Raw genomic sequence first — 19,321 nt, 5'->3', positions numbered from 1 at the left:
AATCTCTATCGTGAAAGTGCAATTTACAAATGTAGATTATGTTTGTTACATGACTGCACTCAAAAAAAAAAAAAAAAAAAAAGTCCAAAACTTCAGAGCCTACAAGCCCACTCAGTCCTATTTCGCATTCAGCCAATCACTAATACAAACAAGTTAGTTGACATTTACGGGAAATAATGCTGCCAACTTCTTATTTACAATGTCACCAGAAAGTGAGAACAGGATTCACTTGGCACTTTTGTAGCCAGCATTGCAAGGTATCTATGTGCCAGATATGCTAAACATTCATATGCCGCTTCATGCTTCGGCCACCATTCCAGAGGACATGCTTCCATGCTGATGATGCTCATAAAAAAATAATGAATTAAATTTGTGACTGAACTCCTTGGGGGAGAACTGTATTTCTCTATCTCTATTTTACCTACATTCTGCCATATATTTCATGTTATAGTAGTCTTGGATGATGACTCAGCACATGTTCATTTTAAGAACGTTTTCGCTGCAGATTTGACAAAACATGAAGAAGGTACAATGTGAGATTTGTAAGATAGTTACGGCACTCGACCCAAGATTTAAGAATCTGAAGTGCCTTCCAAAATCTGATCGGGACGGGGTGTGGAGCATGCTTCAAGAAGTCTTAAAAGAGCAACACTCCGATGTGAAAACTACAGAATCCGAACAACCAAAAAAGAAAATCAACCTTCTGCTGGTGGCATTTGACTCAGATGATGAAAATGAACATGTGTCTGTCCACACTGCTTTGGACTACTATCGAGCAGAACCTGTCATCAGCATGGACGCGTGTCCTCTGGAATGGAGATTGAAGCACGAAGATACATATGAATCTGGCATGTAAATATCTTGTGACACCAGCTACTACAGTGCCATGTGAACCCCTGTTCTCACTTTCAGGCGACATTTTGAACAAGAAGCAGGCAGCATTATCTCCTGCAAATGTAAACAAACTTATTTGAGCGGTTGGCTGAACATGAAATAGGACTGAGAGGACTTGTAGGCTCTAAAGTTAAAAAAAAATTTTTTTTGATTGCAGTTATTTTTTGTACATAATTCTACATTTTTAAGTTCAACTTTCATAATAAATAGATTGCACCACAGTACTTGTATGAGGTGAATTGAAAAATACAATTTTTTTTTAAGTGCAAATATTTGTAATAAAAATAAATATAAAGTGAGCTCTGTACACTTCGTATTCTGTTATAATTGAAATCAATATATTTGAAAATGTGGAAAATATTTAAATAAATGGTATTATTTTATTGTTTAACAATGTGATTAATCGCACACTTAAACGCTTAATTACTTGACAGCCCTAATTATTATAATAATGCATTATAATTCACAATTTTATGAAACAAACTTGAATACAGAAGGAAATTTCCTGGTATCACTCAGTTATTAAAATATAATCTAGCACTTTTGTTCTGTCCAATATTCCAATTTATACAACACTGTGATACATTGTATTTTTAATCTTAGTCTAGAGCAAGTTTCAAAAGGCTTCCATCATAGAAAAAGGCACATACATTTATGGAGATCATATGCAAGAAATATGTCTCATTCACTTTGAGGAGTGTATACTGTGGTGTTATAAATAAATATGTATTTTTTTTAATATTAGAACCAGAACTAGTCCAGGTGTCCACAACATTGAAGTTTTAAAATTTCGAGAGCTTTATATTCTAAAAATGAAAAGCTAGTATGTGCCAAGGTTACATTTTTAAAACGTACCCTTTCAGCACTCTGATAAAAGGAATAATATGTCAGAATAAATGAGTGAAGTGATTTTGTTTGCAGATCACATGAGGAGATTCTGTAGAGCTTCCTAAGCAGATGAATATAAATCAGGACGCAGGTTTATGAATACTCTCAATCAAAACATCATATAATGTAATTTATTGACATCCCTTTTTCACCATAGTCTGTCCTTTGGTCTCATGCCTTCACTCACCAGTAAGGACCAGTGGGGAAGAATTAGATTTGAAAGAGTAAGTGGGGGAGGGGGGGGGGAGGATTCATCCTACCCCCCCAAAGAGTAAAAGGGTTACTACAGTTCACTTTTGTAAGGTTTTAGCTCACTACTACTACTAACAAAAGTGCATGTCATCTGAAGTGTAAAAGGACTTATTGAAATATACAAATTTTATGTTTATGGTAACCTGCTAAAAGCATTTGCAACTTCTCAACTGCTCCCTACTAATTCTCCTACAGAGTTACATGGTTGTCTGTCAGTAGTAGTAGTGTAAAACAGTTTTGTGATGAAAAGGAAATTGACTTAAGGTACTTTAAGTAGCTAAGAGAACAAGCTCATCTGAGAATTACATCTCAAATTATTTCTTTAAATTGTTGAGTCTTCTTCCTTTTTCCCCTCGAGGAATAATTGCTCAAATTCCATGGAAGGTGTATTTTAAAACAATATTTTCTAAACCATTTGCAAATAAGAAATGCCAGGTATAAAAGTCCAGAGAAGCACTCAATTTTCACCAAAATAGGCAAATTAAGTTTTAACAAGAAAAATATTCTGTTACTAATACATTTGACCATTATGAAACTTTTCCCCTACATGTTGATAAACTTGTCTTTTACTCAGATTTCAAATTTGTTCAGTGCTGTGATGATTCATTTCTTTAGTCACTATACCAGTAGAACAAATGCTGGTAATTTGAGCCCTAATATTGATCTAACTGGCTCTCCATACCCTAAATTAAGGTGGACTGGACATCAAATAGAGTAGAGGCTACTACGCAAGTTAACTTTTGGAGACAGTGTCTGAAAATTTCTTTTTATCTTGGAATCTTAATTCAGGTACAGACAGACAGTCAAAAACAAGTATGATGCAACCTTCAAGACCTTTGACATTAGATTACAGAATCTACTTTTAATCACACTACTGGATACTATTCATCAGATGGCAGCAACACAAAGCTAGCTCCTTTATACTGTCAATTTTTAAATCTTTGCTGCAAAAACATGCCCCATACTATTAACTTGCAGCTGCTAATTTCCCAGAAGAGGTGACATGGAAATCAGTCTAAGCATCAATGCATTTTGCATAAAGAAATTTCTGTTTCCCATGTACAAGAGATTCATCTTATGTTCTGGCATGAATGCTGAGACTCCCTTAATTTTCACTGACTGTTGGAACAGAAGAGGTAAAGGAATTCTCAGCTTCAGCCAATAAAAATAACAGTAGTTCTCTCATACAAGCTGAGGTATATGTTGTATCCTTGGAATCTGTTCCATTCTCACTTGAAAATGGATACAGTGTGTGAGGAAGGTGGTGACTAACTCCCAGCAGAAAAAGGATTCAACGAGACAAACATACCTATTGCAAAGCAAACTAAAGCTCAAATAAGCTAGACTGATTTGATGACCCAAGGGTTACTGGAGTTTAGTGATGAAGTGCAATTGTACTTTTGAATGCTGAGGAAATCAAAGACATACTCAACATCCAGAAAAAAAGTTAACTGCTAAACTCAGATATTAAACACTGATGTTTTCTCCCATACATATTACAAGTTTCCACCAAACACGTGTCAGGGATGGTCTAGATAACCGGAAGCTCTTAGTTCTGATAAAGTTACTTACTGTAAACCAAGCTGATTATAGCCTTAGAAACTTCTTAAATATGGAAGGTGAAAACTTGCCATACCTTGTTTGGCATCATCACAAGTTGCTGTCCTTTGCAAATAGAGCCTGATTCCAGCTTTCCCAGGACCACAGTGCCCATATCCTTTGTAAAAAACAGAAACACTATTTAAAAGCTTATTTTTCTTAAAATACTGCTGTGTTTTACTGTTTAATCATAAACGTAGAGAACGCAGATATATTAATTGATATAATCAAGTGATGTTGCATTATTGCATCTAAGTTAGTATTTTCCAATGAGAAAAGCATCTAAAGCATGAAATGGTGAGAACATATTTAAAAGCAAATGTCATCCTTTTCAGTCAATCCAGTGTATCAAAAGGTAAATGACACAATGCCCACCACATTTAAGACAGAACTACAGGAACCCTTTGAAAATAGAGTGGAATACATGGGCCATCTATTTGAAGGTAACATAACTAATTTCAAATCCTAGTTTCATTTTGTACCTTATATTTATCCACAATTGGCAGCCTGATTGGTCCATCAACTGAACGGCTGAAGTTTGGCAAATTATCCAGATATGGAATAAATGGTAAACCACTAAAAGGAGTAAAAATATTTATTTAAATAAACATTTCACTTACAGTTTTTGGCTAAACTGTATGGCTTATTCATTACAAATCAAGAAAAGGATTTCAGGCAAACACAGCACAGGGAAAGAACTTTAACCTCTAAACAACGAAATCCTTAACACCACTAACTTGTGTATGTTAACATAGATCAAAAGTGGTTATGCAAAGTGGTTATACTGCTTACATTCACACCATTTAATTTTAAAACCACACTACAAGCATTTTTTAGAACAGTTCATTAGTCCATTGAGACTCTTGCTAGATATGCTAAATCTGTTCCAGGAGTGTGAACATAATAGGCTAGTTTTCAGAGTGGTTTTCATTAACATGGTTTAATTGCCTTGAGCCGTATCAGCAAACATAGCATTAAATGGCTATGAGCCATGTCCACAATCTTATTAGTGTTCTACACAGACTATTCACATCAAACTGTTTTTCACCCTAGCCACACACTCAACGTGAAATCACTGGAAAATTCAAGTGGCAGTACAGCACTTTCAAGACCTCACAAGGCAAGGAAAATACTGTTATGGTCTGTGGTAACCTAACTCAACATACAACAGAAATAGTGCTTTTGTAGCAAATTTCTTCAACAGTGCTCAAATGCTTCTGATTTACTTCTTGGTCATATTGTTTTTGATTGCCTTTGCAATGATAGTCTTCCCTCATGTATACATTAGTCAATTATATTGGATCTGACTACAAGATACAAACCTATACTTCCACCTAGCTGTACTGTAGTACTGCCTATTAATGAACTATTACTATTTCCCCAACACATTAACAACACTAAGTTACTTACATATACCAAGGACAGAAATCTGATTGCTCTTTAAGGTTTGCTCCAGTCAGTCCCGAGCAGGGCATAAAATGAATATCTTTTTTGGGATTGAAGCCAACTTTCTTCAAAAATGGCACCAATTTCTCTTTACATTCTTCATATCTATTAAAAATTGACATACAGCTCAATCATGCTAAATTAAGAAATTCCAGTAAAGTTCCATTTTTCTATTTGAAATCTAATATTACAATAAAAGTTAAGAAGAAAACTTGCTGATTAGATCATATTCCGGATTTGATCATTTACTGGAAGTGACTTGCCAATCAATTTGCCACATGCAGCTACTTTAGCAATGTGTGCTTAATGCCCCCCCAAACAAGCTGAGGGATAAGAAAGTTTAACATAAATTTGCTGAATGCCCTCTTAGCTTAGTTACTGGAGTTATTCAAATTATTGCTGAAGTAGATGAAAGACCGGCAAACTAAATTTAGCTAACAAACTAACTAGAGGGGTGTGGGTGGGGGTGTGTGTCTTCCTCTAAATGCCTTGAAAAGTTTTCCTAACTCTCAATTGATATTAGAGCTTGTGGCTTTGTTAGCCATACATGCACAACAAACCATTACAATACATAATTATCTACTTTGCCAGTAGATGCTCTGTAGATTATGCCTGTATTCTTAGGCCCACCATCCTTCCAGTCAAGGATCAAATGAGGCTTTGGCAAAAAACAGCACTAACTGGAAACTACTGTAGCTTGTAGTTCAGCTATAATTAGTTACATGAAAATATTTAAAAAACATTTTTTTTTACTTCATAGAAACACTCACCTTTCATTACCCCAGTTTACAGTTGGATCATCCATTTTATTAATAAGAACTATTAAATGTTTTACACCTGCTGTTTTTGCTAACATGGCATGTTCTCTTGTTTGTCCCCCTTTTTCAAATCCAGTTTCAAACTCTCCTTTTCTTGCAGAAATAACCTAAATTAAAAAAAAAAGTTAAGTATTTAAAAAAACAACTTAAGAATTAGAATTATTCTCAGTTATTCTGCAGTTAAATCAAAGGACAATGCATGATTTACAGCTTTACATTCAATAGTGCAATAAACCCTGAACACACAAACAACATATCATAATCTAACTCTGAAAACCATTTAACAGTGCTGACATTAGAAGCTGGGTTACAGTGCACCTATCAGAACTGAATTACATACAAATATTACAAGATTGCTATATTAAGATTTGAAAATTTCAGAGACCACAACTGACGAGATATTCTTATATATGTAATTCTGATCTAGCTATTTGTAGCAATACCATTATGTGTAGATGTCCAATTTGTTTTTCTTACCAACACAGCCAGATCAGCTTGAGAAGCCCCGCCAATCATATTTGGAACAAAGCTCTTATGCCCTGGGGCATCTAGGATTGTGAAGTGTTTCTTCTCTGTTTCAAAATAGGCACGGCCCACTTCTACTGTTTTACCTTTGTCTCGTTCTTCTTGATTTGTGTCTAAGGCCCAAGACAGGTACCTGCAAAAATACATTATTCTAGTTCTGCATTAATATTTACTACACTAATATTTTGGTTTTCTTAAAGACTGTTTTTCATATACAATGTTTTAAACTACCTGAACACTTACAACTTTATAAGCATTTCTAAGATTGTGGCAGATAGATGTAAGATTTTGTACAGACAGGTGGACACCCTTGTAGTGCAAAATCATTACTACTACAGCACTAAGCTAATTCTACCTCTGGTGATGGCTAAGACGATACTGTTATTCCAAACCCTTACTTTCATGACTTAATTCCCCAAAAAGTTACGTTTTAGGCACATACATACACTTTATCTCTAAGCTGAGGAGAAGCATGAACTGCTATCTGAAGAAACTCCAACACATTAATGGTCAACTTGATAATGGAAAAAAGTTTCAATGCTTTCTGCCTTTTATGCACAGATAACAAAACTGGTTTTGAGCTGGCACATACCATCCTTCCTAGACAATGTGTGCTTTGTTAAAGTTAGTTATGAAATAAATATGACCTTATGGCATCAAAACAATTACAGGCAGTTTGATGTTTCTAGTGCCTAGGTTTTCAATTTTTGCCCACTCGAGTGCTCACTGCTCTTAGGCACAATTTCAAATAGATGTGCAATTTTGTACACTCTTTCATATACATGCTCTTCTAGGCATTCAAATGTGATTGCCAGCGCAGAATCAAATAAATTTACCTTTGCTTCAACTTTCTTTCACACTCACCACCCACTCTACTTCCAAGTCCCCAAAACTGTTGTCACAATATCAAAACAGATTTCACATGACTAGAAGTTCAGTTATTCTTTCCAATGCCTCAATTAATATCTTAATCCTTTAATGCTAACACCAGGTTGGTATATAATATTCCACGTGACGAACAGGGACAGAGTTAAAATTGCTATGACAACTGTAATTCTCTATTTTCTAACATTTTCCATCATAATTTCATATTATTTATTTATTGATAAAGGATGGAAGTGTGCTGACCCAAACTTGGACATGCAATTATAAAGTCCTTGTTTCAATAGGGAATCTGATAGTTTCAAATAAAGGTCTATTTGAAAAAGGTAAAGGATGAAAACATGTTGTGTCAAAGATTCAAGCTGGAGAGACAGTTGTTTCTTCAATAATAATGTTTTAATAGTCTCTATTTACTACCTGTATTATATGTGGGTGAAACCTTGTCTCGGATATAAGGCAGATCTGATGCCTTCTAGGAAGAACATAAACTAACCCTCCCCTCCCTCCGCCCGCCCCTCTTTCCCCCCCCCCCAAAAGGGGCAGGTTTTGAGAGACCCAAACCTGAGATGATCTGTTCACCCCAAGTAATTGGTGTGACATAGCATGTAGCAGGAATTGCTAGGATCTCCTACGATTCCCCTTTCAATAAACAAATGTTAACAAGTTATTTTCTTGGCAGAAAGAGGAGATATCCTTTGCCATCTGAAAAGAACATTTCATGATCTCCCAAGGAGGCATACTACAGGAAGCCAGATCATGCTTCTGAATCAGTTTTCTAGATCTCAAAGGTGAGTGTGTAGACATGGATTCAAGCTTTTTGGGGGGAGGGAGGAAGGGATGGGGAAAAGACAGGTACTTATTTACCTGTATTGTAACTGTTTGAGATTCAGGTGCAGACATGTATTCTACTCCAGTTTTGGTGCGCCAGGCATGCACAACTTGAGTAGAACACACATATCTGCACCCACATCTTGAAAAACAGCAATTACAATACAAGTAAACATTTTTCTTCTTCAAATGGTGGCTGATGTATATTCCACTCAGGTGACTCACAAGCAGTGAACAATGACTGTAGAACTTCTGTCCCAATGTTTGCATCTGACCTATATGATGTGGTAATAGCATAATGTTTGGTAAAAGTATGCACGGAAGACCATTGAGCATCCCTACAAATGTCCAATATTGAAGAATGACTGAGCAATGAGATCGATGTCACCTGGGCTCTCAACGAATGAGCCTGTAATGTCTGTGGGGCGCAGCCTGAGCTACTCCAAAACCCATGGTCTGGAAATCATCTGCATGGAGATCGGCTGACTTTTCATCCAATCCGCATAGGAGACAAAAAATATTTGAGGTGGTGAATTAAATGGTTTAGTGCTTTCCAGATAGAATGCAGTAGTGCTTGGCATTTTAACGTATAGAGATACTGCTCATCTGCATTTGAGTGTCGCTTAGGAAAGTAAATAGTCAAATACATAACCCTGATTAAGGTGAAACTATGAAATCACCTTAGACAAAACTTTGGATGTGGTTTTAAGGACACTGTCTTTGAAAAACTGACTATAGAAAGGTTTGTAATTTGCTGATTTGTTGCAGATGTTATAGCCACAAGAGAGTGTCTCCCAAAATATAGCCTATGAGTAGGTTGTCATCAGCTCAAATGGAAGAACCATGAGGGTGGCCAGCACAGTATTAGAGTCCCACAATGGGTTCATTTCCTTCACAGGAGGAAACAGGGAGACTATACCTTTCAGAAATTTCACTGCCATGAAGTTTAAGAAAACATTTTCCTTGGAACGGAGGATGGAACTCCAATATTACTGCCAAGTGAACCCTCAATGAGCTAAGAACCAGACCTAAAGGACTTTAAATGTAAAGGATAGTCTAAAATGTCCTGAACATGAGCCAACATTGGTTGATATCTAAGGGAATTCAGCCCAACTGAAAAATGCATCCACTTAGCCAAAGAAGTAGCTCTAATAGATGGTTTTCTACTATTAAGCAGGTTCCTCTGAATTGCTTCTGAGAATTAACCTTCTTTCTCCTCTAGCCATGTACCAGCCATCTCTTGAGGTGTAGATTACTCAGTGCCGAATGAACAACCTGGCCATGGTACTGAAGTAGGTCAGAAGGAGAGGAAGAGATCTGGGTGGTCGAACAGATAAACTGAGAAAGTAGGAGAATCAACACAGTGTGCTGGCTTGGCCAAGAAAGTATGAATTGGTCCAACTCCAGTTTGAGGATAATATGAAAGGGGTATGGAGAAAGGCATACATCAGATGCATTCCTCAGTACTGAAGGAAGGCATTGGTTAGAGATCTTGCAGCAAGTCCCCTCGGGAACCAAACTGACGGCTCTTCTTGTTGTCCTTTGTTGCACCTAGGTTGATCAATGGGATGCCTCATACCCTGAAAATAGCCTCACCATGCTGCTCTTTAGAGACCACTCATGATTGTTGGAGAAAGTCCTGCTGAGATGGCCAGCCAACTGGTTTTGAGAGCCCGGTAAGCGTGTTACTGTGGGTACGATGTCTTCCTTGATGCAGAAATGCCAAAAATGTATTGCTTCCTGACAAAGTTGGTTGGAGTAGGCTCCTCCCTGCTTGTTCACATAACACACTGCAATGGTATTGGTGGTGAGTATGTGAACCATTGCTTTCCTCATCTGATCCCTGAAGGCACTGTAAATGACTTGAAACTCCACTACTTTGATATGACATGATGCTTCCTGCCCTGACCGTAAACTGTGAACCTTTAACATTCCTAGATGTGTGTCCACAGCATGTGGGGGAGCATCAGTGACTACAGTTCTGGTTGGCAGAGGATGGGCAAAATGAATAATACCCGGTACACATTGTTCTGTTTTTCCCACCACTGTAAAGTGTCCAGTATCTCTGGAGGCCCTCAGACAAGCCTTTCTTATGACAGACTGCTCACGACAGACCAACTTCAACCATGACGAAGAGGATGAAGACAACTTCAAATGTTGAACCACGTAACTAACTTCAGGTATACATGGACTGTGGTGAGATGAGATTGGAGATCCAGACAACAAACTTAACTGTTTGCAGTCACACATGTAGGAGAAAAGACCTCAAATACATAGTCTAGTAGGCCCCACAGAACTCGATTTCTGAGTTGGAGTCAAAGTCAACCCCAATCAATCGAAGAGGTCCAGTGTGAACTGAGGACTTGTTCCTCAGAAATGCCTTTCACTAGCCAATTGTCTAGGTACAGGAAGAGATGAATTCCCCTTCTTCTGAGATAGACTGCTGTTACCATTGTCATGCATTTGGTAAAGATGCACAAGGGTGATGATGGGCCAAAGGTGAGAACTGTGTACTGATAGAGTTGACTGGCGACAAGAAATCTCATAAGTTTCCTGTGTCCTGGGAAAATTGCTACATGAAAATAGGTGTCCTGAAGACCGAGAACAAACCCATCATTGTGATTCAATGTGGGGAAAAAAGTAGCCAGGATAACCACACAGAATCTCATAAACATGAATTGTTGAGATCGCAGAGACTGAGGATAGGTCTCACCCCTTCCTTGGACTTGGGGATCAGGATGTACTGAGCGTAGAATCCCTTTTTCTGATGAAAAGGAGGAACCTCCTCTATAACTTCCAGAGCACATAGTCTGGACCTGCTGAAGAAGCAGTTAACACATGAGAGGGGTCCCTCAAAAGGAACAGGGCAAAGGGCTGAAGACATACCTCTCAACTTACAATCCTGTTAATGTTTCATCGAAATGTGTGACCACTGATAAAATCTGTGTTTCACATTTCAGTTGCACATCATGCCATATTTTAAGTTTGAAACTTGTTTTTAAAAAGATGTTCCCTCACTGTATGACTCAAAGCATTTCTGAAACAGGATATGGAAGGGGGAGAAGGTCTCTGCTCAGAATACTCAGGATTTTGTGGAGGGATCCTATGTGGTTTTGTCATAGGATTTTAACAGAAATGATGGTCCCCACATAGGCTTACCTCAATACAATTAATTCATGCCACCTTCTATCCCTCTACCTTGTCCAAATACAATTAATTCAGGTCAAAATCTACCTCTCTGCATTGTTTCATAGCTATTACCTCTAATGAGGTCCTCTTCTACTGCACGCCGTCTCCATCCCTCCAAGAAGCAGGAGATGCTTCTGAGAGGGTACACGGCTGCCCAGGAACTGTTGGCGGAGGAAGGAGGCAGCAGGGTGGCTCTTCACAGCCTCAGAGGCTAACAGTTCAGGGTCCTATTTCATTCACTCATCCCATTAGGTGAAAAGTTTTGTGATCCAGCCTGCTACCTCCCTCCCTATCCCCCCAGAACTGTAAGCCTCTTTCTCTGACACGTCTTTCATACAGTACTTATAGGGGAAGGGCCGGAAGACACAAGGGTGCCCTGGCTGTCTGAGGATGGTTTTCTTCTTCCATCACCCGTACCAGTCAGCTGCTATTGTGCAGCACCACAAATTAAGGCAATATTTTGTATGATATGGAAGCAAAATCTGCTCCAGCATGGAATGCACTGCATAGTGTGGCACACATCAAAGCCCTGGCTGGAAAAATCAAAAGGAACCAAATACTAAAAGGAAAACTTCAAAACAGTCTTCTCTCAGGAGCTAAAAAAGGATGTCATGGTATATTCTTAGGTAAGATTCATACCAGGTTTCTCTGTTTTTCTCTTTAGCTTCTCTTTCATATTTCTCAAGTGTTCTTTTGTCAACCATTCCTGTCAAGTACCTGGGGCGTGGGGAAGAAAAAAAAGAAGACATTTTACATTAACTACATGGCAGCTAAGTTTCTATTCTAATGGAGTATATCAGCAGCTCTCAAACTGTGGGTTGGGACCCCAAAGTGGGCCACAACCTCCTTTTAATGGGGTTGCCAGAGCTGGCATTAGACTTGCTGGGATCTGGGTCCGAAGCCAAAGCCCAAGCTCCACTGCCTAGAGATGAAGCTGAAGACCGTGGGCTTCATCCCTAGGTGGTGGGGCACAGGTTACAGGTCCTCCCGCCGGGGGCTGAAGCCCTTGGCCCACCAACCTGGGGTGGCGGGGCTCGGGTGGGCTCATACTTTGGTCCCCCCCTCCTGGAGTCATGTAGTAATTTTTGTTGTCAGAAGGAGGTCGTGGTGCAATGAAGTTTGAGAACCCCTGGAATATATGATCTGATTACTCTGTAGATCTGAGGTACTGTCTGAAAAGGGTAACAATGGATTATCTGCTCTCAGAAGAGCAATTCCATAATTCAAAAAGTATTTTTGGCTATCTGTTAAAGTACAGAGCAAACAAGGCATAAGCCTACCTACTATATGAGCTCTACTGTATACAAATGACATACTTAAAAACAAAAAAATATAAGGTTGTATATTGCATTTTAAAATGCTTCAATTTAATAAATTTTAAAAGGGTACAAAATCTAATATATTCGTTTCACAGACATGACCTCCCAATGTCTTCATTCAGAATGTGTTTTAATCAAGTAAGTGCTATTTTTCTGGATTATTTTAAAACAAGTGTTTAAAGGAAAATATATGCATATACAGAGACATCCATAGTTAGAACACAACAGTTACAGAAGATTGGATTAGTCAAAACTTCCAATTTATTTGTTAATCTTAAAACAAATAAATATTAGAGACAACAATAAAACCATGTAGAAGACACAAAATATAAAAGGAGAAAAGGAAAAGAAAAGAGGTATCAGCAACTAAAAGCATTATATTCTAAACCAAACCAGATCATAAGTGACTGAGTCACTGCCCATAGAACTACAAAATGGTAATACAAATCAGAAACCTTGGCATATGATAAATTTACATAAAAGAAAAATGCTAACAGTTGGGTGAAGTCTGAAGACGGATACTTTTGACCAGTGCCTTCTTAAATTGGCAAGGAAAGGAAAATTGCCATTTTTCCACAGATCTTTTGCATATTAAAAGCCTAGAGATATATATTAGATACTCTTTGTATAATACTAACATATCAGGTATGTTGCTTTTCCTTAAAGCGTCAATCTGATCTTGTAGTGGTAAGAGTGAGTCTGTTTAATTTAGAAAGGAAACTAGTAAGTGGGGAAATTATAGCAGCATTCAGAATAATTAATGGCTGAGAGAAGGTACAACAGACATTTACTTTTTCTAATAAAAAGGGATATTCAACGAAATTTAAAAAGGCATAAAAAATAAAAAACTGCAGAACTAACTTATGGAACTAATTGATACAAAGTATCTTCACAGAATTTTTAAAAATTAACACCTAAGTGGATAATGAGTGCTTCCAGTGACAGATATTAAAATATATTCTTATGGCTTAAGAGAGTGACGTTGTGCAGCCAACTTCTAAAAGGCTGGCCTTATGAAGAAACTTCTTCTATGGGAAAGTTATTCCAGATTTGTTCGGTACATGTTTAATGTATATAAAGAAAGTTGACAATTTATAATCTGGTATGATTTAAAATCAATATCTGGATTTCAATATATGAATGATAATGCTAATGTCAGAGGCTGAGCATATTCAAATTAAAAGTTTTTAAAATCTCACATGGGACAAAATTTAACAAGAGATGAATCAATCTGAACATCAGTTTTTAAGAACAGCTCTCAGAAAAAATGGCATCTAATATTCTAAAGAAACTTATTTGTTATTTAGTAAAATATGCCTTGTATAGTTATGCGTTCGTTAAGCAAATGACACTCCTGAGCAATAAGACTAACACTGAAGCTAACAAATCAAAGACAATGACTTACTAAATTAATAGACCTGGAGTGGTATTTCATTAAACAAAAACAAAAACAGTCTATGCTCCCTAAAACCATCAATCATACTATTTACTTCCCACCACGTTATAAATCACAATATTAAAAGATTCTAACAATTCAAAGAAATCTTATTTTTTTTAAATTACGTACATTATTTGTCCTCCAATGGTTGATTTACCAGCATCTAACAAACATACAAAAGAAAGATACTTTACAAAGTCATTTAGTTTTAAGTATTAAAAAAAAAAGAGAGAGAGAGAAAGTTAGGTCTTTTAAACCCATTTCATGACAATATAGCATTGTCTTGTAGGACATATTTTTAGTAATTTGTCCTGTTTAGTTTTAAAATGTCCCAATGGAGCTTCTACCACTTCTCTTGGAAGATTATTCCCCAATTTAAGATTTCATTGTCAGTAAAATATATTCAATCTGTATTTTCCCCTATCACCCTTAATAATTATTTTCCATCCTTCATACTTTCATCCTTCGCTTTTTTTGATTTAAAAACCACTTAAAGTGGGACAGTGGCATATAAGTGTTTCTCAATTTCTAGTCAACTCCTCCATTTCTGTTGCTTCTCTCCAAATTCTCCAATTTGTTAATAACATTTTGGTTGTGTAGCACCAATATTTCAGGTATGGTTTTACCAGAAATGGATTAAAAGAAAACATTTTCTGGCAAAGGACTCTGGTTTTTTGCAGGAGAGGTTTTTAGGTAGCCTTCACCTAACTTGCAGCACAGCACCAGCTATGCAGTGGGCGAGAGGCCAGCCCTGATCATTCTAAAGAATGTCATAAAATTGAACAGCAACAGCATTTTTGTAAAAGAAAGAAAATAGTATTTCACAGATATTAACTTTTATATTAAGAAGTATCAGAATATGATACTGGAAGAGCTATCAATGATCATTCATCTATGATGGGGTTATTCATGCAACCTAATTATTCTAGACAAGCAACGCCTCTGCTCCAAAGATTCAAATCTTCAGCCAAAATTGTACATAATAACCTAGTTTATTAGATTCCAAAGAAATATTACTAATATTTGTCAATCTTATCTAAAAATTATTCTGCCAATTCTAGTAACCTGTTAACCTAGAAAGGGAGAGCGAAAGTCACAATTTGGATTCATTAAAGGACAGAGTTATACAAGAACTTATTATTCACATTATCAAAAATCTCTATCCCCTGCCCTGCAGTTATCTGTAACTTACCTACATGCCCAATGAATACTACATTCACATGTTCTTTTTTAGGAGCACCTGGTGGTGCTACTACAGATTTAGGTTTTGGTATTTCCTCCTCTTCCTCCATCATTTCCTGGGCACTCTCCTCAGTATGCCCTGCATCTCCTGATGGGCCACCTCCTAGCTCTGCTTCACATGTTTCTTCTTTGTGATCCCATGATTCTTCAGGGGACATTTCTGTCTCTCCATTTTCTACTAGAGTGAAACGAAGTACATTCAAATAAATTAAAAATGTAACTCAGAAAAGCTAGTCAAGATTTTCACTCCAGCAATAACGAACTAATTTTTTTTTTTTTTTAAATCAAGATGCAACTTTTCTGCTTTTCAGATATTCAGTTTGTGGATGTCCTGGCATGCAAAGCAGGTACTCTCTGCTTTGTTTGAAATGGTTATTACCACTAACTTTCAAGCAAGCTTGGCTGCTGACATCAGAAAATTATGACTCTCAGGGATTTAAGACACTTCTATTTTAACAAAGCAGCATTTTTATGGGGAAAAAGAAAACCCAAACACAGACTTAGAATAGCATAATGGCCAACTACAGACTAATATCTGTACTGAAAACTGCACTGAAGACTACCACAATTTTAGCAGAAAAAGGGAAAGTTGCATACAAAATCAGGAAAAATATGGCATCTTTACATTCAACACATTATGACTTGTTTCGCTTACTCAATAGGGAGCATGTCATGGCATGAAATATTGAGACTATTTTATAAGCTGAAATAATGAATGTATTGAAGAAAGGAAGTGTAGAAAATACAGAATATTCTTCTTCAGTGTTCAAATAATCCCATTACATCTGCCATCACAAAATTTACTGCAGTGGTATTTTAGTATCCCATTAAGTCTCTTTTCTGATTCAGGCACACAGCAGTGATACTGAGAGTTTTGTACCAACCAAACTGCAAAGGCCCAATTAAGGCAGCCTTCATTTTAGCTAACAATAAATCAACCCAAGTGATATTAGAAACTGTTAATGGCCATGTCTTACCAACAGGTTCTGAGACTTCCATACTAACAGCAACATTTGAACCTAAACAAAAAATTGAGGCATTATGTACATTTGCTTAATGTGAATCCAGCAATATCAAACAAACAACTTTGGAATACCACCATGAACACTTTAATAAAGATGTTTTCTGCAATTACTAAAAATATCTATTTTTCTTAATCCCATTTATTGGCTACAAAAGATTTTCAAACATGAAAACCCAGTACCTTCACAAGATGCTGTTTGCGCCTCTTGAGAAGACTCTGCAGATGCTCCTTAAACAAAAAAATGTTACTTTTAAAACAAGAATCAGATGTTATTAATTTCAAGATAATCCCATAAAGACCAGAGTTCTATCAAATTTATCACAGCAACAAATAAAACCATATCTAACAAAAACACTCCCTCCTCCCTACAAGAGGACACTAAATACAACCTTCTAGTATGAAAGAATTCTACTAAAGCTGGTATATTGTATTTTAAGAACTGTTACATATGAGAGTTTGAGGGGGAAGTCCCCCTGTCCCCCCCTGTATTTAAGAGACTCCAAAGCAAATTTAGGGGAAGCAATTGTTGTACATGTGCATTTTACTTCACAATTCTTTTTGCGTATTCTAGCTATTTGAGGTATTTGGGTTTTGTTAAGAGTTTAATACACTGAAATGTAACTTCACTATCTGGAATGAAGTAATCTTTTGTTTGTGAGATCTTTCTATTGTATAGAAAAAAGTTATTCATCTTGTAGAATTTCTATAGTGCCCATCAACACAGTATCTGGATGTCTAATAGCTTCACTGTATGATCCAATAGGAAATTAAAACAGGGCAGGAAACAAGTGAGCCCTTGTTTAAGCAAAGATCTGCCATAATTACCAAACATGGTAAGAAATAAAAACAAGTGACTGGTAAATTCATTTTTTAAGGCTAATAAATTTTAAGATCCTCCCTAATATCAAAGCTTCTCTCTAATGTTTTTTCCAAATTGAAGAACTGAACCATTTATAATTGGACCAGATTAAGCATAATGATTTATTGCATCCACACATGTTGAACTGGTTTAAGATATTTTCCTTAATATTCACTTTGGCATCTTAAGCCATTTTAGTTACAATACACTCTATCCTATAAACCTCAGTACAGTTCCAAGAAGAAATACATTCTAGAAGATTTCACAGGGCCATTAGTAACCTGGAGTCAAGTTCAACCAAACATTCCTTGTACTATTCCAATTGGTCTGCAGTAATGCTACCTTTAAATTGGGTCACGTAGAGTTGTAACTAATTAAACCTGCTCAGATAGTCCATTCCAACCAGTTATTAGACCATTTGACTCTTTGGAACATTTTTACATGCGAGTACAAAGTGTTCTGGGGGATTTAATCAGTTTAATTTTTCTAGGGTAAACCAGATCTCAAGGGTCTCTGTGAAATGACATGAGCAACTAAAGTACGTCAAAAACAGCATCTCCATCCACATTGTTGCTTTACCTTTGACTAGTTCCTTACCAATCCCATATCCCTTACTTGGCAGTGTTGTTAGCTCTGCTCCCTCCACACTTAGCATACAGCCCAGACTCCTGTACTACTTTAGGTATTTGAACTATATTCACGAAAGACCTGAACATTGAAAAAAATTCTCAAAGCATCACAGAGAGCAATGAAGAGAAACTGGACCCTCAGCTACTTTACTTTAGTTCTGTGGCATGTGTTCATTGCAGGCTGTCATAGACTGGAGCAGTGTAGGAGAAAATGGCAGAATACTAGACTACAAGGCTTGCAGGAAGGGTGCGGGAGGGGACATGGGTCATGCTGGTGTTGGGGGGGGGGGGTAATGGGGCTGGCAGGCTCCCTACCCAGCTCCGCACGGCTCCCAGAAGCAGCCGGCATGTCCCTGTGGCCCCTAGGTGGAGATGTGGCCAGGGGGATTCCGCGTACTGACCCCACCCCGAGCGCCTGTTCTGCAGCTCCCATTGGCCAGGAACCACAGCCAATGGAAGCTGCGGGTGTGGTGCCTGAACGTGGATGCAGCATGCAGAGCCGCCTGGCTGCACCTCCACCTAGGAACATGTTGCCACTTCCAGGGAGCCCTCCCCACTCCAAAGTAAGCACCAACCAGAGCCCTCACCCCCTCCCACATCCCAACTCCCTGTCTTAGCCTGAGCCCCCTCCCACACCTAAACTCCTGCTGGTGCTGAGGTGGGAGAGGTACAGCGGCCCGCGACTGCCCCAGCAGTGGTTGCTGCGGCTGGCCCAGGGGCTGCCCAAGCTGCTCAGGCGGCCCCCATGCCAGTCACACCAGGCGCTGCAGAAGTCCTGGAAAGTCATGGAATCCGTGACTTCCATGACAGACTCTCAGCCTTACTTATAGTACAATTCATCCAAATTGAGGACCTTAATATTCTTTATAAAAGTGGTTAAGACCCCCATTTTACAGATGGGAATCCAAGAAACAAAAATCGCCTTATTCACCTAACACTGAACAGTAAGTAGAACAGCTGGAACTAGGATCTAAGTCCAACTCCAAACTCCTTTTTCTAGATTACATCACTTCCGAAATTTCAGCTAGCAACTTAATGCATTCTCTGTGGTCAAGGCTGAAAAATCATTTCCATTACAATCTCATTTACACATGCTTGTGATTTTTCAAGACATTCACCTTTAGGACTGAAGTTTTCCACATGGTCTCTTGCCTACAAATGAAAAAAATCTATCCAATGTTTATTGTACTTTCATTTGCCTTGAAATAGAAACACTGTGATAAGTAGATCAAAGAGGTTTGTTTGTTTTTCCTCTCCTATAAACCATATGCACAGCAGCACATATCGTTTGAGCAGGTTGGGAATCTGACAGAACATTTTTCATAGAAAAACACCAATTCATCTAAACTAAAGCTGTTAGAGCGATACCCCAGAATAGCCAATATCCCAATGGTTAGGGCACTAACTTGGGATGTGGGAGACCCAGATTCAAAGTCCCTTCTCGGTCACATCACAGATGAGCACCCTACCCACCAGGCTATGTGTTATT

At 37.8% G+C, this 19,321-nt stretch overlaps 1 protein-coding gene across 3 annotated transcripts in view; it reads right to left on the bottom strand.

Annotated features, from left to right (window-relative positions):
* Positions 1 to 19,321, bottom strand: part of GSPT1 (G1 to S phase transition 1) — a 41,829-nt gene that overhangs the window by 9,957 nt on the left and 12,551 nt on the right. For 2 of the 3 annotated variants that reach the window (XM_039492909.1, XM_039492911.1), the window contains exons 2-11: positions 16,525 to 16,572; positions 16,298 to 16,339; positions 15,271 to 15,498; positions 14,208 to 14,241; positions 11,961 to 12,038; positions 6,375 to 6,555; positions 5,850 to 6,004; positions 5,044 to 5,184; positions 4,116 to 4,209; positions 3,671 to 3,751 (exon numbers count right to left, since the gene is read on the bottom strand). In XM_039492909.1, coding sequence (XP_039348843.1) covers positions 3,671 to 3,751; positions 4,116 to 4,209; positions 5,044 to 5,184; positions 5,850 to 6,004; positions 6,375 to 6,555; positions 11,961 to 12,038; positions 14,208 to 14,241; positions 15,271 to 15,498; positions 16,298 to 16,339; positions 16,525 to 16,572 — 1,082 coding nt within the window. The remainder of the gene's footprint in view (positions 1 to 3,670; positions 3,752 to 4,115; positions 4,210 to 5,043; positions 5,185 to 5,849; positions 6,005 to 6,374; positions 6,556 to 11,960; positions 12,039 to 14,207; positions 14,242 to 15,270; positions 15,499 to 16,297; positions 16,340 to 16,524; positions 16,573 to 19,321) is intronic. The other variant, XM_039492910.1, reaches the window with a different exon arrangement.

The sequence above is a fragment of the Mauremys reevesii genome, linkage group 10 (assembly GCF_016161935.1).
Source record: "Mauremys reevesii isolate NIE-2019 linkage group 10, ASM1616193v1, whole genome shotgun sequence".
Lineage (NCBI taxonomy): Eukaryota > Metazoa > Chordata > Testudines > Geoemydidae > Mauremys > Mauremys reevesii.
This window is presented reverse-complemented; position numbering and strand designations above follow the sequence as displayed.